At 39.0% G+C, this 24,738-nt stretch overlaps 1 protein-coding gene across 1 annotated transcript in view; it reads left to right on the top strand.

The window, feature by feature from the left end:
- Nucleotides 1-270: 270 nt before the first annotated feature.
- Nucleotides 271-24,738, top strand: part of TMEM241 (transmembrane protein 241) — a gene marked incomplete at its 5' end in the record, with an annotated part of 56,305 nt that continues 31,837 nt past the window's right edge. The window contains 10 exons of the mRNA XM_010132003.1: nt 271-317; nt 2,822-2,899; nt 6,978-7,059; nt 10,373-10,450; nt 11,832-11,857; nt 13,253-13,304; nt 14,441-14,489; nt 16,474-16,519; nt 17,474-17,509; nt 23,888-23,922. Of these exons, the coding sequence (XP_010130305.1) occupies nt 271-317; nt 2,822-2,899; nt 6,978-7,059; nt 10,373-10,450; nt 11,832-11,857; nt 13,253-13,304; nt 14,441-14,489; nt 16,474-16,519; nt 17,474-17,509; nt 23,888-23,922 (529 nt within the window). The remainder of the gene's footprint in view (nt 318-2,821; nt 2,900-6,977; nt 7,060-10,372; nt 10,451-11,831; nt 11,858-13,252; nt 13,305-14,440; nt 14,490-16,473; nt 16,520-17,473; nt 17,510-23,887; nt 23,923-24,738) is intronic.

Here is a 24,738-nt window from a genome sequence, read left to right as displayed (position 1 = left end):
AGGAAGTGCAAGAGTGATGCAGAACGCAGGCTTTTCTTCATTGAGCAGCGTGTCCACTCAAATACTGCAGTGTCTGCTGCCATCCACAGTGACTGGGGCAGCATCCACCAATTCTGGCGTGGGACGAGAAATTACCAAATTTTTCTGTGTGTGTGTCTTTTTGTTTTTCTTTATTTTAATAGAAACTTTTTGTGATTTGTTGCTTTCGTGATTGTTAATATTATAAACTTGTAGTGTTTGATGTCCATTAATTTGGTATTTGTTTTCCAGTATGTCCTGTCTGTCCTGAAATTTACCTACCCTACCCTTTTTCAAGGGTAAGTACTGTTTTAAGAATACAGTCGTTTGAAAAATTACTTTAATCAGTAAATGTCTTGCTGTTCCATGGTGAAGCTAACTTTAGTATGTCTTGTCGTTACTGGCCTTTGCAATCTAGAGAACATACTTCATGAAGCCTTAGTAAAGCATTCATTGATGTGTCCTGCTTAATTTTTAAACATGATGATGGTGATGTAGTTAAGATATATAGACTCCATAATTCCTAATTTTTCTGATGCTTCGGTGAAGAAAAGCAGCAATTATAGTACAGCCTGTTGTCTTTGGAAATGGCACTCGTGGATGATATGGTGTATTCTCTCACTATGCTAATGAAAACCAACATTAAACCATCTATGAGCAACCATGTTGCTTATTTTCGTGATTATACTTTGTTGTAACTCTGCATCACAGGTTACTGTCATATCTTAATGATTATAATGAGAAATGTAATGTTTTGTCAAGTATCCCTATATACCATCACTGCTGTTAATAGTTAGGGAGACGTTTAGTGAAAACCTGGCCTCGTAAAAGTGAAGTCGTCAGCCATTTGTTCTTTTGAGATAATAGTAAAATCTGCACACCCTGAATATCTTTAATTCCTTTACTGCTCCTTAGCATGGCTTATATTTTTGCTTGACTTGCGGCCCCAGGACTGTGATCAACTCTAGGAATAATTGCCTTGGGAGTCTCCATTTTCTTTGTGTGTACTCAGCTCTATTACGAATGCTTTCTTCAGTTCTGACACACACACAGAGGCTGTCTCTTGGGCAAGGCTTTTATCATACAGTGAAAGGGTTTTGAGTAATGTATGCAAAATATACTACTCAAATGTGTGGTAAATCGACAGTAAAAAAAGCATATTTCAATGCCTTATGGTGTATGTGTTACCACAGTTATTTCCTTTTTCTATTTGGAAATGCATCTCAGCATCTTAATGTTTCTCCATACGTTCTGACTTCTAAAAGTTACCTTTTTTTGAAAATTAAGTGTCTCAGATGTGCTTTCATTTAGAGCAGTGACGGATTAGTAAAGGAGGAAAAGTGTTATTCTCAGTTCACGCTGTTAGTGTTTGTTGTCATTGGTTTTGTTCCCTATATAACCTATGACTGTGTTGCATGGTGATTAGCATCTGGAACTGTTACTAACTTCAACTTCTGCCTTTAAAACCTGAGACAAGAAGAAATTCTTCACAATAAAGCTGATGGGAAGTGATCACTGGCTTGGAATAGGGCATGGTCAAGGCTGCAGCAAACATCAGGGATACCTGGCTTTTAAGTTCTTGTATGCTCCCCTTCTAAAAAAAAGTATCACAGTACTGTGATAGTAGTACTGAATATTCATCATACCTGGGTGGACAATGAGCTCGCTCTTCTCTGACGCTGTCCAACTGTATTTCATACTGCATAGAGTGAATATTTGTTTATTCATGTATGCATGGGAGAAATTTTAAATAGTTGCTTAAATGCATTACAATGAATGGAAGTAATAAATAAATCCACTTCTGTACCTGTTACAGATGTTAATGTGATTTAACACTGTAGTATAGTATCTCTTTCTGAACTGTGCTAGATGTTCAAGGACTGTCACCCAAGAAACATGAAACACCTCTCTGAAACCCAGTAGCTTAAAGAAGGAGGAAGTTAATAACTTATTTTAAAGCTTAAAAAAAAAAAACAGTGTGCATCACAACTAATTTTAAGTTACCTGCAAGCATTTCTAAGGCCTCATGTACTATTTCCATAATAGACTAAAGAATGTCTTTGTTGTAGGGTAAGTCATTAGATAGTTATGTCAGTGCAGAATGTGTGTAATTGTAACATACCTTTTCATTGAGAAAACTGCAGTGTTGTAGTTTATCTGGCTGTAAAGATGTGTTCTCCGGAGGCTCTGTATCAAAGGCAGCATAATGATGTTATTCTTGACAACACTTCACTTGGTGCTTGCTACACAAGCAGTCTAAGTTTGAGGGAGTTTGTAATCTAAGCCCAGCATGAATAACCATGGGAAGTCATAGATCTAATGTTTGAAACTACTAGGACTACACATGTCATCCTTGGGGCTTATTACTTCAGCTGAAGTGAGTCTTTGAATCCTGAAATCATGTTTATTTGTTCCAACAGTTAAAGTTTATGTATGGAAAGATATTCATCTCATGTCACAAACCTTGGCTCGCTTGCATCTTCAGATCATCTTGGCTTTTACATCACTTAATATTGTAAACCTTGTGTGGGAAGAGGTGATAAAATGGGGATTCAGTAACATGACAAAGATAGTTGTGGTATAATTTACAAAACGATTGAAACAGGAGGTGGAAGAACCAGAGTATTAGAAAACTTGGAGGAAGTGAAGGCCCACAAAAATGAAAGATTCAAAGAGGAATTAGTGGCATCCCTGGAAACCTAGAGAAACAGTAGATAAGTGGAGTCATGGGTATGCTTTGAAAAATTCTGTGGATTTAAAAAAAACAGAACAATTCAGAGAGGCTACTTTGCTTTTATTTCAGGTGGCAGACATTAGTGGGTGGTCTTCTGCTTCATGTCTCCTGGAAGCTCGGCTGGGTGGAGATAAACTTGTGTTCAAGGTACTATGAGATTTTCAGTATCTGCTAAATACTTATTTTCTGTATCTGGGTTTCAATGCAGTTATGTTGGTTGTGGAATTTAGTAGCTCAATGTCGGTATGTGTTTTTATGTGTTCTGCTTCACAGGTTTGGGAGAGATTTTGTGTTTTAGTGTAATGCATGTTCAATGACATGCACTTCAACTGATTACTAAAATAAAGTGGATTCAATTTAACCTTGGTAAGACAATCAGAAAAGCATAGTCATTAGTGAAAATTATAAGGATAACGTACCCAACCGTCTGTCCACATCTCTTCCCTGGATTATTTTATAGTATTGTAAGAAAAACCTTGGTAATGTGTAGTTGAGAGCATTGACCCACCCTTCCTCGAAACCTCAGTTCAAGGAAGTCCACAAATATGATGTGCCTTCTCTAAGAAGTGTGTCCATAAATGGGAATCCTTCACCCTTGCTAACTCTAACATTTATAACTGCACAGCAAGAGCAGCCTTGGAACAGGATTGGTATAATAACAACTCCAAATTGAAAGGTGCTTTGTAGACAAAGATCATCTGCCTGAAACGAGTGTGATGGCAACTCAGAAGAGTCATTCCAGGACACTCTACTGTGCTCAGGTGGATCCATTCTGCAGTATAGAATGTGGTGTATCTTTTTTATTTCACAATATGTTATTGTTTAGAATATGTCTGCCTACAGCAATTGTGGAATATCCGTCTCTGGAGGTAGTCAGAACTGTACTGGACAATGACCTGAGTGATGTGACTTGACCCTGGAGCTGGGGAGGATTGGACTGGATGACTACTAGAGTTCCCTTCTAATGTAACTTTTTTCAGTGATTCTGTATTAGCAAGTGACAAACGATTAATTTTCTGTTCAGGATTCGAACGGTTGGCTTGCAAAACTGAATCTTTTACTTTGGAATGAAAATCTGCACGTATGTCAGAATAACCAGCCTAAGTTCTGTTTTCATGTCCATGCAAGTGACTACATCACTGCTGAAACTTAGGTCAAGTTGTTAATGGCAACAGAATTTAACTTCCTATCTTCCATCTGCAGTGTAGATAAAATGAAGATATTGGTGTAAAAGCTGTCAGTTATACTGGTAGAGACAGGATTAGGGTCCAAACCTTGCTTTTGTGGCAATTACTGATATATACATTATTACCAAGTGACAAAAAAATTGCAGACATCAGTAATGTCCTTTTTAGTTCAACTTCATCACTAGATGATCAATTTTGCTTTAAATCATGAAATTAAAGAAGTTGAATCTTTTTTTCTAGCTTAGGAAAGATATTTTCTTTTTTCCAAAACTTGGAAGACATTAAATACTGGACAAGAACTGTTTTCTGTTGAAGAGGATCTAAGAAAATTTTTGGTTCAGGACGCTAGATGTCAGCACACCATAGGAAAATTGCTTAAGATACATCTTGAAAAGCCTCTTCATTAGTTTACCTAATAGAGAATACCTTTTGTAGAAGAGACTGAATGAAATGACCAGAATTAGTTCACATGATTTGGCTATAATTCAGCCAGCTACTTAAGCATGAGTTTAAATCTGTCTTTCTTCAGAAGAATTAAGCACATGCTAAAACACATTGCTGAACTGGACTTGTATCATATTAAAAATATATATATGAAAATATATTGAATATATATTAAAAAAAATCTCCCGCAACCAAAACCAATGCCCCCACAACCAACCATACAAAAAACTCCCAAACAAACATAATGTCTCAAAGCTTCTCTCTACCAGTTCCTCCTAAGCTACTTCCCCCTCCAAAGGCGAGGAAGTTTCCCTGCCTTTTAAAGAATACTGGTCTCTGAATCTGTCTGGGGTTTTTGTTGGTTTATGTGTACAATACTTAAGAATACCATATCCAGTCCCCAGCCTTGACATGCTTCAAATAATAAACTGCTACCCATTTATTTCCACAAAGTCTCAGTATTTCTGTCATATGGACTGATGTTGTGCTTTCTGAGGCAGTTCAGGAGATCGCAGAGATCTCAGCAGGATTATTTTATTACATAGGGATCATCACCCTTTGCCTAAAGTCAGGAATGCTAGCTTCACAATAAAGACCAAATAAAAATGTATTACTTTGAGTGGTTTCTCCTAGGTTTTGTGGATATCCTGCTTTTCACCTGCTTCCCCGCCAGTACTCCCCGCTGTAAGGGACTCTATCACCATCATCGTTGTTTCTAAAGCATGAATGGTAACTGTCTGCAAAACTTGTATCCAAAGTAAGGGCTCTGTGGAGCACAGAGGAATATGTGTAGCATCTACATAATGCTTCCAGTGCTGTGATCTGCCACCCAGCTTCTGCCTAACCCTTGTAGGCACGTAAGTCTTATGTGTTCTGGTTGGCATTTCTTGTAGTGCTGAATTTCCCCTGCAGCTAAGCAGGAGCACAGAGCCTTGCTTAAACCAAAGCTCTAAAGTGTGATTTAGGGGAAGTTACCCATTGTCTTCAGTGGGCTTTGGATCTAGCCCTACAACCACAAGTTCTTTCATGTCACTGAGCTTTCCCGGTTGTATGTACGTCACTGTATGGCCAACATAAGCTACTAATTGGTTTACATGTAAGACAGATTGTTGATGCCAACACATTACATCAAACAACCATGTATTCTTTTTCAGTCCTGAAATTCACACTTGGCAGTGTAAAATTCTACCCTTACATCATGGAAAAAGCATATGAAGTCTTTTTCCATTGCACTTCGCAGTGCTGCATTGGAGATGAAGATGTATTTGGGGCTCCTAGAATTTAGTGGTGGGGAACATGAAATTTGGTTTTCATCTTGTGTTCTTTTCACCTTCCCAGCCCTCCTTTCTTCCCTCCTTCTTTCTTCCATTTGTTGCAGTTCCAGTAGGATGGGAGTATTGTTGTTGGTGTCTGCTGTTGGTGATGCGGTATGACAGTTTTAGATCCTGGGCTTGGTGAAATTCCAGTTGAAGTTAATAACCTTAAAAGGAACAGTGTTTTTATAAAAAATTATGGTGATTATCCCAAAAAACAGAGCAAATATTTATGCCAGAGAGAGGATCTAAAAAGTGGGGTTTTGATCAAGTATTTTAGAAAATTACATACATTAAAAAAAAAAAGTAAATTTGATGTTTAGGTTTTTTTTCCTTGTCAGTGTTTACATGACTCTTTGGGCATGTTTTATCTTCATTCAGACTGCTCTGATTTCATCGTTCAATGGTCTGTTCTGCTTTTTTCTTGACTTTAGTTCAGAGCTTGGGGAGAGTGAATGGAGAAAGCAGTGTCTTCAGTCCTGGGAAGCCTTTGGATCAGGCCTTTAGATCACTGCTACTCCTTTCCTCCCTTGTTCAGAACCTTACATTATTCTCTGTAAAACTCACCATCTACCTTTTTTCCCATTTAATTACCAAGATCAAAAAATGAAAAGTGCAAATTCTGAAGCCCCTTCTCAGAACTGAAACCCGACCCCACTGCAATAACCATGGCTAAAAGAAAAAATCAGATCTGTCTGTGATGACTTCATTCCTCCATTACTTGTCAAACTGCCTCTAGGAGTCTGGCTTAGTCAAAGGAGCATGATTAGGAAATATCAAGGGACAAGCTCCCACAGAGACAATCTGATCTTTAGGAAGAATCTCTTTGTAAATCTGGCTGAGAAAATAATGCATGGGTGGGGAAGTGTATTTTTACGTAGTGAAAATGTGTGCTGTCTACACCATTTTATGTCTTCATTTGTCAGTTTTTCTTCCTTTTACAGTGCATCAAGGAAATTAGTTGAAATTTCTCTCCCTTGAAACCAATGGGAGTAATTGCTATGAAACAGAATTTTGCAGTAAGAGGAGCCAGGGAAAGAATAAAATAAAGAAAATATATCTGCAGAGAGTTTCTATCTCGGATTAGATGAAGTGATTCATTTCTGTTTCAGTCTTTACTACGTGGGAGGCATACTGAACAATCAGACAATGAAATTTAATATGCACACCTTTGACATACCTGTACATGTATATGTATTATTATATTCCTTGCAAACAGTTGTTGCTGACACTCTGTAAACAGAATGTGGTGATGTGATGGGATTTTAATTGTTTTCACAGGTCTGACATCGTGTCGTGGCTTCCTGCTTCAGTCCTGTTTGTTGGCATTATTTATGCTGGCTCTAGGGCACTGTCTAGATTGGTAAGAAATGCACAAGTAGAATTCAGTTGTTTATCACCTCTACTTTATGATCAAAGAACATTCCCTTCATACAAGGTGTTTAATGCTGTTCCTGGGTTGTTGGGAACGATAGGAAGAGGGGTTTGAATTCACTATTAAATACATTATTTAAATACACTATTAAAGGTTCTAGAGCATCAGCCCAGTCCTACAAAGTGAGGAGCAGTATCAAAAAGCACTTCCGTGACAGCCCAAAGCACTCAGGATCTCTCTAGGGTACTCAGTGTTTTGCAGAACAGATCCTCAATGGTCTGAATTGTGCAAGCAGGGAAGAAGCTGAAGACGTGACTAGCTAACTTTGCAAAAGGGGGAGTGGAGCTGTCGCATCTATGGGAAATCCTTTGAGGAAAAGGGTGAAGACTCTTTAATTGAGAGGCTTTTGATGGTTTACAGGATTTGAAAAAATAAATTGAAAGTTGGAAAGAGATTATGAGAAAGTTTAGATTAATCAGTTTTATGATCCTTTTGAATCACAATGACCTACCAAATGTTTAAAGGATGTAAAATCTGCTTTCATTAAAGTCGAATACTCTTTACTTAAATGATATAGTCTTTAAAAAAAAAAAAGTGGTTACATGGAATTTTTTTAATACAGCAATTATTTACTGCTGTTATGCAATCCGCAGGGCCAGATGCTGCACCAGTTTCTGCATTCTGTCAATGCATCTTAAACTAATTTCAGAGCCAGCTTACTCCTGCCAGTCCCTAAACCCCAAGAAGGATCAAAACAGAATTTTTGACAAGATTCTGCTTGTAGTGATCCCTTGAAAATCCCAGTGGAAAGGTAGAGCAGAAAAGGAAAGGAGTTCACTGGGAGCCTCATCTCAGATCAAAGTGACCTTTGGAAAGCACAGGCATGTACTCCATGTCTCAAGATTAGTTCTGTCTCAGGGTGATTGCATTTACTTCCCCTTGGTTCCTTGTCAGAGAAAATTCCATTTGGCTTCCCTGCTGTAAACTGAGCTAAAATCCCTAAGGAGAGCCCTGCCTGAAAACAGCAATACAACCTTCTCAGAAGCATCTTTTCTGTGTACTCACCTGGGAAGTGGAGGAAGTATGAATCACATCCTCTCTGCTATTTCTTCTTAATTCATAGTCATCCCATAAATTACTTTGTTTCCCTCCTCTCCCTGCTCTGGTCATTCAAGAGTGAGATGCACTGGAGTGGCAGAGAGGCCAGGTTGGTAGGGGCTTTGAGCAACCCAGTCTAATGGAAGGTGTCCCTGCCTAAAGCAAGGTGATTAGAACTACATAACCTGTAAGGCCCCTTCCAACCCAAAATGTTCTATGATTTTTATCCCAAACCTTTCTTAAGGAACATCTCCCATTTCTGAAAGGCTTTTTGTTGTACATGAATGGGGGTTTAGAGGCCTAATTGTGCAGCCATATTAGGAGGAAAGACAAAAGGACAAGTACTGTTAGCTGTGGTTGCTGTGTAATGTCTTGTACTGGGATAAGTTAAAATCCTGTGTAGAAGCTGTACTTGGAATAACTGCACAAAAATTTTATGGCACAGTGAGAAGGAGAATGGACTCTCTCAAACTCATGCTTGAATTGGTTCACCACAGCAGTGTATTTGAATAAGCAGGTTTATTCCTAAAGCAGAGATTATGTGCACTTTTTTGATCAAAGCTATTTAGACCCACTTTCAAACATTCCTGTGTACTGGCAGGGCTACAGTCTTAATCTCCGTGCATCTCCCTAGAGTTGTCAGTCTCCCCTGCCCTAGACTTCAGGGCTGGAACTGGAGGAGGGCTGATTAGCTCTGAACTGTGATGCATTAACGAAAGTATGCAGAACTGCGAGGGGAGGTTTGCACAGAGTCTATTCACTCTCCCTGGCCAACCAATAAACCTTTCCGTAAGCATTAAGTCCAGTCACAAATTTAAGAAATACTAACATCAAAGACAATAGACATATGGAGAAGGTTAACTGGGCTAGGCAAACTGGAGCCGTCATTGGCTCCAAACCACATTTGGAAGAGCCAAAAGCAAGGAGGAGGAAAGAAAAATCCAGTAAATTGGCTTTACAAAAGTTCTTTACAAAATTCTACTGTCAACTTTCCTTGTGTGTGGTTATTTCTTCTATTTCCTATTACTGTTTTGGGCTCAGGATGCTTATGTTAGATACTTCTGGTTTTATGTTCTCAGTTGTCCCACAACAGGGCTGAAAATTGGTTTTCAGAATCGGTGAAGCTGGGGTCGACAACGTCATGCTGGCTGTGTTTGTGTGATTTTCATTAGTTGCTAATTTGGAGGTGTTAAAAGTTACCTTCGTGTAACTGTTGGGCTTTTGGATCCACCCAAGCTGTCATTATGATTTAAAATGTTTATTTAATGATGCTTATCCAGCTTTATGCGATTGAAAAGAAAAATACAGAAAATAGAGATTTCTGAATACAAAGGTAAATTTAAGAGGTATTTGCAGTTTATATAACCTGATACTTAAAAGGTATGGACATCACTGAGAAATTGGCTCATTCTCTACTCGTGATTTAAGTACTACAAGTGGGGAGATACTGCTTCCTAAAACTGCCTTAGTCTTTAGATTATCTTAATCAGAGTAGAGAATTGCTTCTGTTTCAACTGTCTGAGAGGCCATGGATCTGATTTGGAGGAAGTATTATGAACCACTAATTCTGGCTGGGTTTGCCTGAGGCAATGGGTGTTTGATTCATTATTGTTATCACTGAGATTTGTTTCCTAATGATTTCATGTTGGGATGGTGTCCAGATACCTCAGTGGGTATAATTTCAACATCACTTGTGTACGAACTATTACATTTCTACCGTAATTTTGGGCAGCTCTTCCTAGCAGCAACTGATAGCAATCATCTAAAATCATCTTGCCCATAATTCCATTGCTAGGAGTCACACTGTATTCTTAGTACCAGTATACAGAGGTGGGAAGAATAATGAGAACTATTTACTGTGGAGGCTGTGGATATGTGACCAGAGAGGCAAAACTAGAGGCAGAAACCTGGAGCTAAACTCACTGAGACTGACTCAGCGACAAAGCTCATGCAGACTGACTGAGCACTCAAAAGTGGGAGGAAAAGCAAGAAGGGTCTGCATTTAAGTTGCCTGTGACGTGTAATAGTGATTGAAATGGGCGTAAATCACCTTTAGGAGATGTGGTATGGGTTTACAGCTTAAAAAACAAAACCAAAACCCACATCCACAAACATGTTTGACAGCTGTCCCTAAGAGAAGTGCCCCTGCCTATGTGTGACTGTTCTGGGTTGATTGGGGTGTTTTGTTCTCTCTCAACGGCAGCCAATCCCGGTGTTCCTCACTGTGCACAGCGCGGCAGAAGTTATAACCTGTGGGTTCCAGAAGTTTGTGGAGAAAGAGGTAATTGATCTATTAGTTCATTCATTAAAGGTACCTCGTGATAAAATTGCCCTCTAACAAGGCACCTGATTTCTTTTAATATGGGCATTAGTGCCACATGCTTTTCTCATCTTGCTGTGATAGCTAGGCATTAATGAGACCCAGAGAGAGCCCAGCTGTTGACACGTATCTATACTGATGTTTTCTTTCCCCCTGTAGTTAATGAAACACTGCAAATGTGTATTGACAGTTTCACCTGCATTTTTAGACTGGGTTGGTTGTGCTTGTTTTTTCCTTTCGAAAATGAGTATCACCTCTCTCATGTGCCTTGTCAGAACCTCATTGTTTAAGCTGAGGCCGGGAAGGACTGGGTCCTTAGATCTAACAATGTAATATATCTAGCATTTGATCTATTGTATGATTCTGTGTAGATCACATCTCCACATGAAATGCAGGAAAACCTGTGTGGTTTTAATTTGTTTTGAATGCTTGAGAATCTGTCCCAAGACGTATTAAAGTCGGCTCCTTTTAGTAAGGGCTGGGTTTGTTTCCCGCAAACTATATTGGAGAACCTTCTTTTTAGGCTATGAACTGCTTTTCTAATTGACCAGAGAGCTGCTGTGTGAGTTAACACCAGGCAATTGTCCATCACAAAGTTGTTTCTGCAGTGCACACTTGGCGAGCTGTGGAAGGGATCTTCTATTCATTACCTCTGTTGTGTATATAGAAGACAAACAAATGGCCTGTGTTTGCTGCTTCTGACAAAATAAAGAGGTCACTAACGTTATGTCTACAGCACATAGCAGTGAGTGCCATGGCATGTCCCGGTGGCATTGTCCTCTGATTAGTGTCCCTGTCAAAGTGTTTCATATTTTCCTTCCAGCACACGTTTGTGTCTCCCCTCTTGGAAAACAAAAGCACTGTGAACAAGGATAATGCAAACAGAGGTCTTGCTGGGAAGCTTCTGGAGAAAAATTTTGGACCAAAGGATTAGGGAAACTCTCATGAGTTTAGACCAAGACTGATTTGACTTGGGTAGTATCTAATTAATTAAGAATACTCAATATTTGAGTACATACAATACTTAATTTTGGTATAGTTCAAGTTAAGGTTGAGGATCAAGGGTAAAGTTCGTGTTTGGTTTTAGGTTTACCTGATGGTAAATAATCTGAAAATGCAAATCAAGTTGAAATAGGCTAACCTGTAGTCCTGGTTCTTCTTTTCAAATTAAATATGCTAAGCAATGCTCAAACATAATGGGCTGTTGGACGTTGCTCACTGGATTTTTAATGTGTTTGGTGCAGTAAGATCAGCGGTTGTCACTTTCCTGTTTTGGGGAGGGGAAAACATTATTTCACCATTTTTAACATTTTTTTTTTTTAATTATCTTTCTTTTCTACAGCAGACCTCTCATCTGAAAGTCTGTAGGTAAGCTTTTAAAACTGCTCAGATTCAGATTCAGACTTGTTTTGCTTCCAGCTTCTGTATTTGCTTCAGATAATGGCACACCAAAACAATGAAGAATGTAAGATATCTTCCCATGGGCAGTGAGCCTAAATTGCAGCATAGAAGTAATTGAATATTTTTAAAAAGTATTCTTTTTTTTTCACAATTGCTTAAGCAGTTATATTTTTTTCGCCTTATAAAAATAAAAAAAATGCAGAAGGCCAGTCTTCCTGAATAACAAAGCAGTGCTTGTCAGTATGTTTTTGGAAAGGAGATAGAAATCAAGTTTGAAGTTCCAGTGGGTAATCTTAAACAGTAAGAGAAAGATAATTAATGTGATAGAACATAGCTTAAAATGTTTTTCCTAAGAAGGAGAATCATTCATATTAAGCTACACAACCTACCAACCCTCATTGGCCCTCATTGTTTAGACTTCAAAAAGAAGGCAGAAAGGGACAAACTGTTGGCCAGTCACGTATTAAGTTTCATTCTTCCCCCCGCCCATACCCTTGAAAAAGGTGTATTTGCTGTCCTCCACATTCTGTAATCTTTTAGCTGTACTTAGGGTTTATAATGCTGGGTTATTATTTAGTGTACTTAAAGGCACCAACTTCCTAATTTCTTCCTTTTGTTTCCATTATCTGACTTCCTGTGGCCTTGTTTTCATCGCTGGATTATTGTCAAGGATACCAGTTTTTTTATGATCTTTATTCTGTCTTTTCCTGTGCCTCTAGAGAGCAGGAAAATAAGCTGCAAAAGCAAATGTTTGTTGTTATTAATAGTGGCAGTCCACAGGAATTCCACATCAGTATATTCAGCGTAGCTGGTAGAAATACTGACTCAGCCACAGGTTAAGTATTTATTTAGTCCAGATCAGTGGGCTAGGGGGAGGACTTGTCTTGTGCTTAAGCCTTTTCTAGTCTAATACCACTCACTCCCACTTTGCTTTGTGTTCTGGAGTTACACCATAGCTTTTAATGGAGTCACCTCTGCTGGAGTTGTTGTAATAGACAATTAATCTTAATGAAAGAACTTGTTGGTAGCCTTTCACAGCCGGAAATTGGTTGATTTTGGCTTTCTGAAGCAGCCTAGGGAAACCAGATGGCAAGTGAAGAAAAATATTCCATACTAAAAAACTAATTTTCATCACTACTGAGGTATTTTGTGCTACTTCTCTTCTTGTACAACTTTGCTGTATATGAGTTGTGAAGAATGTGTGATGTAAAACTTAATTTTGATGGCAGAAATTAATTTTTAAATATGGAAGAAAAAGTAAACAAATGGAATGTCAGTGTAAAATTGAGTGGAATTGCCTATACTTTGCTGAGAGTACAAATCCAAGTTATGAGGTTTTGGTCTTTTTTTTTTTTTCCGCAGTGTGCTGTTCCTCCTGGTAGCAGCAGTGTGCCTTCCTCTATGTGACACACAGGTGAGCTCTGCTTTGTAAAGCAGCTCTAGTTAGATCTTGATGTTTGACATACGAGGGGTGCAGCTCTTACTTGTAAGCGAGGGTGGGATTCCTGTGAAGTAATTGTAAATGTGGCCTGTTGCTGCATTGTAGTCTTGCTGGTTTTATTGTTTGTATCATGGTAAAAGCTCTGAGCAGTGCAGATCTGCAGCTCTTCACTGAAGCTGGTGGCTGGGGAAAACTGTAGTTTAACTTCTGTAGGGCTTAGAGCAAATCACTTAGAGTTGAATTAATTGCATGTGCTTCCAGGAACTTTCTAAATTAATTTTGTAGTCACTCTATGCACTTTATTTAGCTAGGGGAGAAAGAAAGGAGGGACCTCCAGAGAGTAGCTCAGTCCAGCGAAGATCTGTTCCTTGGAGATGCTTTTCTCTTTTGGAGATTTACGAAGGCTGCTTCCATGTTTTAGATTCTTTAATTAATATCTGAAGTCGAGTGGGATGAATCTAGGAACTTGTCCGGATGCATCTGATCAAATGTAGCTGTCAAAAGTGTTGTACCTGCAGTAGCTCCCTTCATAGTCCATGGTGCAGAGCAAGAACTTTGGGTTAATTCATCTCCCTGAAAGTAGACATCTAAAATATGCCAGGTGAGCTCCTCTCAAAAATATTTACTTTTCCCCATTCATTTTTAAGAGAGCCCACCTTGCTCAGAGGCAGATGACTGTTTAAAGCACTCTTTCGGATACTCTGCTGTGGGAAGAGAGAGACTACTTAGCTGCTGCATGGGCTGGAAGGGGAAAGGAGATGAGACAAAAACCTTGCTAATGTTCCCCTGATCCTCTTGCCACTCCCTGACTGCCAATACAAGAATGGACTGGGATCCATATTCTCAGATTGTTTGAAATGGTGTACATATCTGAAAGAAACAGAGCTATTCTCACCAAAACTAGCTGAAAGCCTGGATAACTGGCATGTGCCAGGTCTCCAAGTGGTAGAGGAAAAACTTTACTCATTTTTTCTTTCTTTGTAGCATAGCTCCCACTCACTGGGGGCTTCCCACTCACGTCGTTGCTTTGTGAAGCTAACTGCAGGGAAATAGCAGTATGTGTGTTTACATGAACGTGTGTTTATTTATGTAGGTGTTTTTTATTGCAGTTTGATCCAAATGGTTATTTATGGGCTCTGATTCACTTGATCTGTGTTGGTAAGTAATTTTCTTCTGGAAGAAGAATTAGGGAGAGCAAATGTGTTGGAGAAGCAAATTAGCTTTATTATAAAGTTACTGATATTTAAGGTTCTTGATCTAAGAAACACTTCAAAAGAATGAAGAAGCTTCGCAAAGACAAGAAAGTGTGTTCTGATTACAGCTTTTATGTTGAAAACAACAGAATAGACAGTGTAGTCAGTTAACAGCGGATGAGAAAATATATGTACAATTTTTCCTGGGATTTTTTGATGCTTGCCTACTAAGATACACTTCTTTGAGGGGAGAAGAGATGTGAAAAAAACCAAGCAATAACTTGTAGTTGGAGCTTCATTGCACACGCTGATTTTATTTAAAAACTGACAAAGATGTTCTAAAATATCATGGAATATGCTCCCAGAGGAAGGATGTTGAAATGTCGGGCGTTTTTTATGCAATCATACGCATTTTTAAAAAAAAAAAATTCCATTTCCTGTCAGGTTTTCTTTTGTCTTTTTTCAGACTAAACATTAATTTGGATAAATTGTAATTCTTTCCTGAAAAACTAGAAACAGTCAGACTCAGAAACTCTGGAGAAAACAAGAAGAGGAACTTTTAACTAGGAGATTTGTGTCTTTTGGAGCGTTAGGCTGGCTAATAAAGCACTTGTGTTTAGTTCTTAGCTGTCCTATAGACTGAGCAAGTGACTTGTTCATATGTTAAGTCTTGACTGCAAATTAAAGATGATACCTTCTTTATTTGGTCTCTTCATACGGTGAAATTTTCAGGGCAGAGGTTATGTGATTATATGTATTTGCGTCTAGGGAAGTCTGGAGATCCCTTTGGAAAATGTTGTTAACATCCAAATAAAAAATAATGGGATTTTTTTTTTTTTTGCTTTAGGAAGTGTTATATGGTAAACATTTGCTCATTTAGATAACAGAAAAAGCTAAGGATTTTTCACTTCAAATACTTGTTCTCTGTAACGAGTGATATTATTGCTTTCTCAAAGCCTAGAGGTTTTAATTGTAAAGCACTGCTAGGCCACGGAATTGGAAAGCTGCTTAGAGAGTCTTCAGGTGACCTATTCTGTATGCTTGAAACATGTAGGAAGTGCCGACATCGTATTTATGCTTGGTATATAGCGTCTTTCCATTTCTCTTGGTTTTGAGATAAAGTTGTTGTATGGCTGCTTGGGGTTTTTTTGCGTGATTAAATTTCCTATCAACTAACAAAGATGCTACAAGAGAAGGCAAACAGATGAACTAACTTATCACACAGTTAATCAAGGCAGAGCATTAGAGAAAGGATATGTGTTCTACCCTTCAGCTTGGCTAACAGAAGCAGAATTGAGGACATCTGTTACATAGTGTTCTACTGGATTTGCTTTTCACGTTCTGGTTTTCTTTGTGAATCAAAAATACCCCTACAAAGCCTTGAAGAAAGAGTCTGAAAAAATAGACCCTGAAGCTGTATTGTTCCTTCCTTGAATGCATAAAGCTTTTCTCCAGAACAGAAATAGGAGCTAACCAAGAGGTGGGTAGCTCAAGAACATAAAGAACCTGGAGACCCTAGAGCTGAGAGAAAGCTAAACAAGAAAGGTGGTTCAGAGCCAAGATCTGTAGAGGTCCACATAGATGAACATACATCATAGAAGTTACCCAAAAACTGGAGTGGGCTGAAGAACCCATTTTGCATCACTTTTCTGTGTGTATTTATACACACGTGTACACACACACTCCTTTATAGTTGCTGGAGCTAGTAGTTTTCTTCAGAAGGACTAGCAGAAACAGATAGCATGACAGTATTCTGTGATGATGACACTTTGAAAACCATTAATTTGAAGTGATAGGTTGATTTTACTCATAGTTTAGCCATCCTTGTACCACGTTGCTAAACCGTAATGCAGAGGGGTTCCACGCCTACTGGTACCTCAGCCAAACAAGCCGTTGTTTGTCAGGATGATTGAGTGTTATGGCAATTACATGTGTCATTTCAATTACAGGGGCTTACAAAGTCTTTCACAAGTTCTGGAAACCTAGCTCTTTAAGGTAATGTGTTTTCATATTCTTTTAAAAAGAAAGAAATTGCTATCAAAGAGGGTTAGAGACACATCTGTGTAGCAGTCAGGTAGACTGTAGGGGTCTCTGTGTTATCAGGGTGAGCTGGGCCACTCTTGGTTAATCATTAATGACTTCTCTTGCAAGAGGAGCCATATTTATAAGCCACAATAGCATCTGGTTATTGATGGTTACACTGCTAACTTGAACACTGATTAGTTTTTAACAGTGTGTTATCAAAGGTAATGACTCAGTGTTGGGAAAGGAACTCCTAATTACTGGCAGAGGCATTAAGAGGCAATATTGGTTTGTGTAAGCCTTCAAAGCTGCTGCATGGTTTGAATCTGTCAGGATCTCCCTTTGTGACACTGTGTCAAAAGTGTTTAGTGGCTGGTGACTTGCCACCAGACTGGAATGGCCGAGTGCCTTTAAAACCTTGAAACCTTGCACTAATCCCATGTGTGTGTTAGAATTCAGCCAGACAATAGTTCCTTTGAAAGGTGGTGGCATTAGATATTCATGGTGTCTGTATGGATGGAGATGGATTCATTGTCACTGAATGTTATGTATATGTACATAACATATGCATGTGTAGAATAGCTCATTTATTTCAAAACCATTTTCTATCTCTGTTTAAAAGGTCTAAATTTTAGTTTGTCACACTTCATCTTAACTTTAAATGAGACTCCCACTGACAAAAACAACAGAAATATTGTGCAAATGATGTGTAAATTAATATGCTGATTAATATATTGATAGTATTAGAATATTAATACAGCGTTGTTATAATGGATATTATTATAATGTTAATATTACCTAATTATAGCATTGTGTCATGTATTATACAATAATATGTAATTTTACAATGTTACAATGCTACTGATCCCTTATATAGAATGAACTGCATTACTAAAAGAACGCTTTTTTTTCTTTCCCTTCTCTCAGTGATCTGGACCAACAGTACATCAACTATGTATTCAGGTAAAATCAATAAGCCTTTGAAATGCCATACCACATGTGGTATATTTTAATTCTCAACTGTGACTCGTTTAGGAAACTCATAGCTACCAATACTTAAATGTGTTTAAGGACATTCACTGAAAGAAGGATGCTAAGCTGAGTGGCTTAGCAACTTAATTTTTTTGGCTATGGTCATAGGCGGGGATGCCAATATACACCTAGGGAGGTAACGAGGTGTTAGTTATGAATTTTTTAATCATCATGTGCGCAAGTGGTTTATCATTTCCAGAAATAATATTTACAGAGTAACTCCCTGGCAATAGCTCACTTCAGAAAATAAAACTTGTACAAAATTGCCAGAGGGAGAGGTAGCAATTACAGAAGTACGATGTGTGAAGAACGTGAGCAGTAACTGATTGTTCAGAGTGCCATTTCAGAGTGGGATTGAGTAATTCACACTTCCGTATTTTTTTTCTACTTTGGAGATACAAAAGTGGATTGTTATTTTCTAGTTAGTGAAAGAACCTGAGTCACTGACCAGACTCCTCTGTGGTTTTTTATTTAAAAAAAAATTGAAAAGTCAGTCCTTTCATCAAAGAGCCATATAAGCCAGAACATTAGGTGTGCTTGGCTTCCACTAGATTTTTGTGAGGCTTTATTTGAAGTAAGGCGTATGGAGACTTTACTAGATTCTCCTCCATCCGTAATAACATCTTCTATTAGTTGACCTCTTTTCTGGGAGTGGTAGCTAAAGTTGTATGGGAATGCTATGGAGTACTAAGTTCTAAGAAACGATGGTCAAAAGGAATGAACTTCATAAATTAGTTTGGATAAGAGTGGATTGGAGAGCAGAAGTTAAGAATAAGCATAATGAAAGTGAAGTTGGGCAAGTTCATTGGATTAGATGGATGTGTGCTCTTGTCTGACTACGTTAAATATCTGTAATAGGAACACATCGGGGACACCAGTGTAGGACAGTTCCTTCAATTCTCACTTATCTGAGCATTCTCTGTGAGATAATACTGGGTATCTCCTTCTGTGTTAGTACAATCAAGTCTCCTCTTTCAATAAATAAGTAATGCAGGCCTCTGATTTAGTGTTTGTATGATTCTAGTGTCTATTCACCAGAGTTCCGTGTGTTAATATCTGAATATCAATATGCTTGAAGAAGGCTTTTGTTTAAGTCAGTAGTTTTCCATCTACTATGAAGTACAAAGCAAATCAGTTTTACTAAAAGAAGGTGGTTGTGTTTATTGAAGCTGTTTTGAAGAATTAGTCATGGAATTTGCAAATATGCTGCTATGTGCAGAAAAAACGTGTGAAGTCTTGAATGAGATGTAGCTATTTGTCTGTGTTGAAGGGCAAATCATAAAACAAGCAGTAGAATCAATTGATTTTTCATTTGGCACCTGCCTGACTATGGCTCTCAGTTGGCATTTTAGTTAAAAACTGCATCTGAGCCAAAATTCAGACTTTGGCTGAAGGTCTTTATTTTGCACCTTTGATTGAAAAGTCAGGGCTGGGTTCCCTGCTGTGTTAATTGACAAAATCCCTTGAAGTCTGTGAAGTTGTGTCCAGCAGAGAGCAGGAGTTCCACATTACATGGGAAGTATGATTATTGATTTAGACGCTTTTGAAACTTCTTGCTAAGGAACTTTGAGGTAAAGTGGTATGTGTTTTAAAACCATTCATTTAAAAAAAAAAACAAATCCAGCAAAGGAGTTGTGCAAATTGGAAGATGGCTCTTTTTAGCAAAAACATTGTCAAAGCTTGCAAAGTATTTTATCATTAAGGGGTTTAAAAGTCAGCGTGGCTTGTGAGATGATGGCAGAAAGCAATTGTTGGAAAACAGGTGTCTTAGAGAAAGACTGGATGCTTATTTATTTGGCTTGGGTCTGTGGATACCTGTATACCTAAGTATCTATCTATGTGTGTGTATATTTCTACCTGTTAGAGAAGCTTGCTGTCCATAGCATTTGGACCTCCACTTGTCTAGGGAAAACAAACAGTACCATGGGCAATGGGGTAAATGACATCTGATTTCTTTTAGCATTTTGTCTTGTTGTAATAGCTGTCGATATTCAAAAGGGTGTGAAATTTGGTAGAAGCTCTCTCCTTGTTTCTGACCTATGTGATATGCTACTGCTGTGAAAGTCCACCAGTGACTAACGGGGCTGAAATCTTCGTGCTGCAGGAGACACTGGTAGAGTTTGTCTCTTCATGATACCTCTGCATATGTAGTTATCTTGGAGATGATCCCTAATTTAGATGAAGCTGGTCACCATGTTTGAGAGCTGCTTCCTCTACTCAGGGCTTGTTGAGGACTATTTTGGCCATGACAGGATCCCAGTTTCCCCTCCAGAACAGGACAGTCTAATGTGTACCGGTGGTCTTGTCTATATGATCATGATTCTATGAGTCCGTGATTTATGAAGGAACTTGCCAGTGTGGTATCAGTGCAACTTTCTACTCTTAGCACTATTATCAATGGGCATTTATAGCTCCTTATTTCTAATCTAGATCAGACAACTCACATGCGTGTGACTGTGTGAGGAAGAAAATGCAGCTGTGTGGACACAGCCAGATAGTGTTTAGAATCATGGAATCATTTAGGTCGGAAAAGACATTTGAGATCACTGAGTCCAACCATAAATCTAACTCTGCCAAGTCACCACTAAACCATGTCCCTAAGTGCCACATCTACACGTATTTTAAATACCTTCAGGGATGGTGACTCCATGACTTCCCTGCGCAGCCTGTTCCAGTGCTTGATAGCTCTTCTGGTGAAAATTTTTTTTCCTAATATGTATGAAAATATATAGGTTTGTTACAACAGAGGCTGTTCAAGGCATTTCTGTTCAGTATGAAAACACAGTTGTGCTCTGAGTGTAGAGCCTGCCTGGATAGAGCAGATTAAAAGTTCTGCCCCAAGCTACTGGATATTAGCATGTACCAATACGTTAGATTAAAAAACCATATGTTTAGATTTAAAAAATTATATGTTTAGATTAAAAAGAAACATTAATTGTATTGGCTCTGCTGGACACTTCCAGAGGTCCAGAGCCAAGTCTCCTAACGTATGCTATCCCTACATGCCTACATCTTTGTTTTAAAATCTGAAACAATTTGAGAGAGGAGAATGTCTTAAATGTATGTGAATGGGAACTTTCCAGAACCGAACAGATCTGAAGAAATATTTGCTGATGCTGAAAGTGTGGTGGTGTTCTCATCCATAACTTACAGCATGATTATTCAATGGCTTTTAAAAAGGGAGCCAGACCAGGAACAAATGTAGGGGGGAAAGCAGGGCTGTGCTATGAAGAGAAGGGAGGGGTGATGTGACTTCTTAGTGCCCAGCCTCATCCTGTTCATCTATCTCCCTTGCATTTACGCATATGGGGCAGGGAGGGGGAGGAAGAGAAGAGGGGAAATGGTACTTCCAAGAACTTTCCTCTAATCCTCCAGTCTTGTTCCCCCCACCTTTTTTTTACTGCAGTATTATATTTCCCTGCACTCTGACTTCTCTACTTCCTAGTGGTTTTTCCAGTAATCATGCATTTTCTTTTATTCCTTTCCAGTCCCGTTTTTTATCAAGAAAGAAGCCAGATTTCTTCCCTCTAGCTAACTGCCTTGAGGGGAGAGGGTGGTAATGTCTGCCTGGCGTGCTGAGGGATACATAAGGTGTTTTAGAAAAGGGTTGCAGCTCATCTTGGACTTTCTCCTGTGATGAGGCAGGTAGAGATCTGTAACTTTGTGGAGAACCTTGGAGAAAATTTCAGTACATTCCGGTGTCTTTTGCTGTCTGATACTTGTACGCAGAGTCATGCCAGAGAGCTAGCAGTCACTGGCAAGGAGAAAACAAAGGCTTATAGCAGGGGAGTTTCAAATGGTGAATAAATGGCACTGACAAAGGCGTGAGGTAAAGGCTGCTCTGTGCAGCTAAACAACATCTGGCTTGTTGAAGAGCTGCTAATCTGTCACTCCTGTGAATTAAAAAAGCTGCAGTAGATTTTCTGCAGTAGGGAAGGGTAGATTTGCAGGCATAAATGGCCATTCTTGCTGACAAAAACCTCTTTTTATGCAGAAAGCAAACCACAGGTGACCCATCCCTCAGACTGAGTACAGGGGAAAAAGAGGGGAGCAGAGAAATCCGGCACAGGGATTTTGTTTTTGCTGCAGCTTGTGTCCAGGCTGTCCTGATGAAAACCTCTGAATACTTAATCTGGTTTTACAACATCGTTGTGTCTTTTCTACTGGTGTTCTGTTCAGAGCAGAGTTACAGTACAGCTTTAATGCCTTAACCTGAATTGCATTTCACAAAGAAGGTTTTGTTTTCTTCCTGTTTTCTTTGGATTGATGACTGGATGTCTGGTAGGGTTATCAATTCCTCTTGACTGCAGAAGGAGGTTTTTCTCTGAGCGTTTCTTTCCAATCTCACTGGTTTTTTGTTTAAAAATTAATAACAAAAAAAGCAAAAGTGGAGAAACACAGTTTAGTCATAATTCTCATCACTGCAGATACTGTTTCACTTGCCCTGCCAGTCTCCTGTTTTCTCTGTTATTCAGTCCAAAGCAATAGGCCTTCACTTTCTTTTCTATCATAACCAGGAAACTGAGGATTTGGGCCTGTTTCTTGTGAATTCCTCTTGATGTTCCGTGTGGGGAGAGTGCCTGTGTGTGGGAAGGAGGGGCAGGGTGACTTGCCTGCTGTAAGTGATCTGCTTTGCCGTGTTTAATATCTTCATGACAACCACATCTTTTAAAAACATACTTAATTATTGGCAATGCAATCAAGTGGTACCAGCTGATGCCTTTCAAAGACATTGTATAAAACATTAAGCCTAAAATACCCAACTGCCTGTCACTCATGAAACGTTTCCTCCTTCAGCCCATTGTCTTTCATGGTTGATTTCAGTGACAAGCAACTGTACTGCTGCAGGTTCTGGAGGTAGTTCATTTACAGCGAGTTCAGTTTTCTAGCCATCACCTTGTGTGTTGGGAACCACTTCCAGCTCTTTCTTTGCCTTAACTTTTCATTGTGCAGGCTTCCACTACTCCACTGGCTGGCTTGGCACTTTATTGCCATTACTGGGCCTAGTGAATTGCAATTAGCGAGAGAAAATTGCCTAGCTTTAGCATTCATAACATTAATGAATGTCTTCTTACCTTTGCTGCTTATCAAAAAGCAACCTCTCCAGATACTCTTTTCTCCTTCTCCCTCTCCTTTGTGTTGTCATGGATTATGTTTTTGGTAACTGGAGGAAGCTGTAGCTCTGCTTTGGAGACATGCATGCTCCTCCCATCTTACAGTGCCCCAGAATATGTTTCAGTAGCCTTTTAACCATGGAATGGAAAAAAATTGAAAAAAAAAATCTGAAATTTACTGGGCAAATCAGTAGCACTGAAAAGGGCTCTGTACAGCCTATCTCGCAAACTCAAAGGATGAAGTCTTTGTAAGACCTCAGAAATCTTAAGTGATACGATAAGTGATAAGAATGGTCACAGCTGGTTTTCTTGTTCACTTGTGTCTTTAAGTTGTTTGGCCTGTTTTTTGTTTTCATTTTCACGCATTTTTAAAAAATTTGTTTAATTGCAGCATTTGCCCTTTCTGTAACTGAGTTAACCAGTGATGTCACCAGCTGGCTGAACAGCAAGTCTGTTGAAACAAGGACTTGGAAGTAACAGTGAATGATGAGACCTATATAAGGCAGTAGCACATGCTCCTGGAAAATTAAAGCAAACCATGTATGGGCTACATTAGAAGAAGCATGGCTGTCAGATCAAGAGAAGTTGTCATGAGCATTGCTGAGGCCACAGCTGGAACTACTCTATTCAGTTTTGGGCCTCCAAATTCAAAAAAGATGCTGAGAAGTAGAAGATCTAGCAGAGGGCTACTAACATTGTTAGGGACTTAGAGCTCATGGCCTACTGCAAGGAGAGTTTGAAGGAGCTAGTCTTGTTGAGACTGGCAAAGCGGAGGCCAAGGTGCAGCCCAACAACTGCCTACACCTTCTTGAAGGAGAGTGGCAGATGGTATAACATGGAACAACAACCATAAATTGCAGCTTTGGGGATTTGAAGATGGGACATCAAGAAAAACTTCTTCACTAGGAGGATAGAGTGGCCCTGGGACAAGTTACTTGGAGAGGTTGTAATCTCCATGCTTGGAGGTTTTTGAGACACCAGAGGACGTGATCAAATATTGGTGATAGTTCTGCTTCAGGTGAGAGATTGCACTTGGTGATCCCAGAGATTCCTTCCCAAGCAACTTTTTTTTTTTTTTGTTACTTATGCCTCAGTTATTCTGCATGAAAAACCAAACACAAAGCTGTCAGTTTATAATGTTCAGGCCATGTCATAAATTCCGTAGTTATACAATTAATGTTTTCTTATTTTTTAGCGTGGTGCTGTTGGCCTCTGCATCCCATCCAGCAGGTAAAGTAGATTGAGTTGTTCCTTTTAGGTTTCCTTATTGCCTTTCCCAAACCTGTAGGATTTTAGGTCTGGAATTCAACAGGAATATGACCAACAATATGATATCCTGTAAGAAGAGGAGAGAAGGCTGTTTAACTGTGTAATTTGCATGATATTTACTAATAACTTTCTTAGCTGCCTTTTGCAAAGAAGCAGCATGGGACAGACAACAGAGAACAGCTTTTGAGGTGGTATGTGGTAAAGAACAAGGATTCCCTAGGTGAATATGTCCTTTTTGGAGCAGTGTCCCAGCAGTCCATACAGAATTGAGTTTCATTCCCTGCATTGCTCTCAATGCTATGCAGAGATTTTGTTTTGTTGCTTTTGTAAGACCTAGCCCATTGCTTGAGCCCGTGAGAGGATTTGAAGTAGCACAAGATCAAAGTCTAGAAATGGAGGAATTGTGTATTTCATGGTGACTAGGATTCCTATCATACTGGTATTTTAATAGTTAGAAGGATAAAGAAGATCATCTGTTACTTTCACTAGACATTTGCTCAGACATAAAAACAAAGGAAAAAGCATTTTCATAAACATAATTTCCCCCTTTTGCCTGGTGGTTTGTATTGTATATATAGCATTTCCCCACCAGGACAGACAGACATGATAAGCAAAAATGTTATGTTCCCCAGGACTCAGTACTGGGGCCTGTTCTCTTGTAATATCTTTATTGATGATCTGGATGAGGGGATCAAGTGCACTCTCTTAAGTTTCCAGACAACACCAATTTAGGCAGGTGTGTTGATCTGCTTGAAGGTCAGGAGGAGGCTCTACAGA

The sequence above is a fragment of the Buceros rhinoceros genome, unplaced genomic scaffold, assembly GCF_000710305.1.
Source record: "Buceros rhinoceros silvestris isolate BGI_N320 unplaced genomic scaffold, ASM71030v1 scaffold7892, whole genome shotgun sequence".
Classification (NCBI taxonomy): Eukaryota; Metazoa; Chordata; class Aves; order Bucerotiformes; family Bucerotidae; genus Buceros; species Buceros rhinoceros.
Note: the sequence above shows the minus strand (reverse complement) of the source record. Positions and strands in the feature narration are given on the sequence as shown.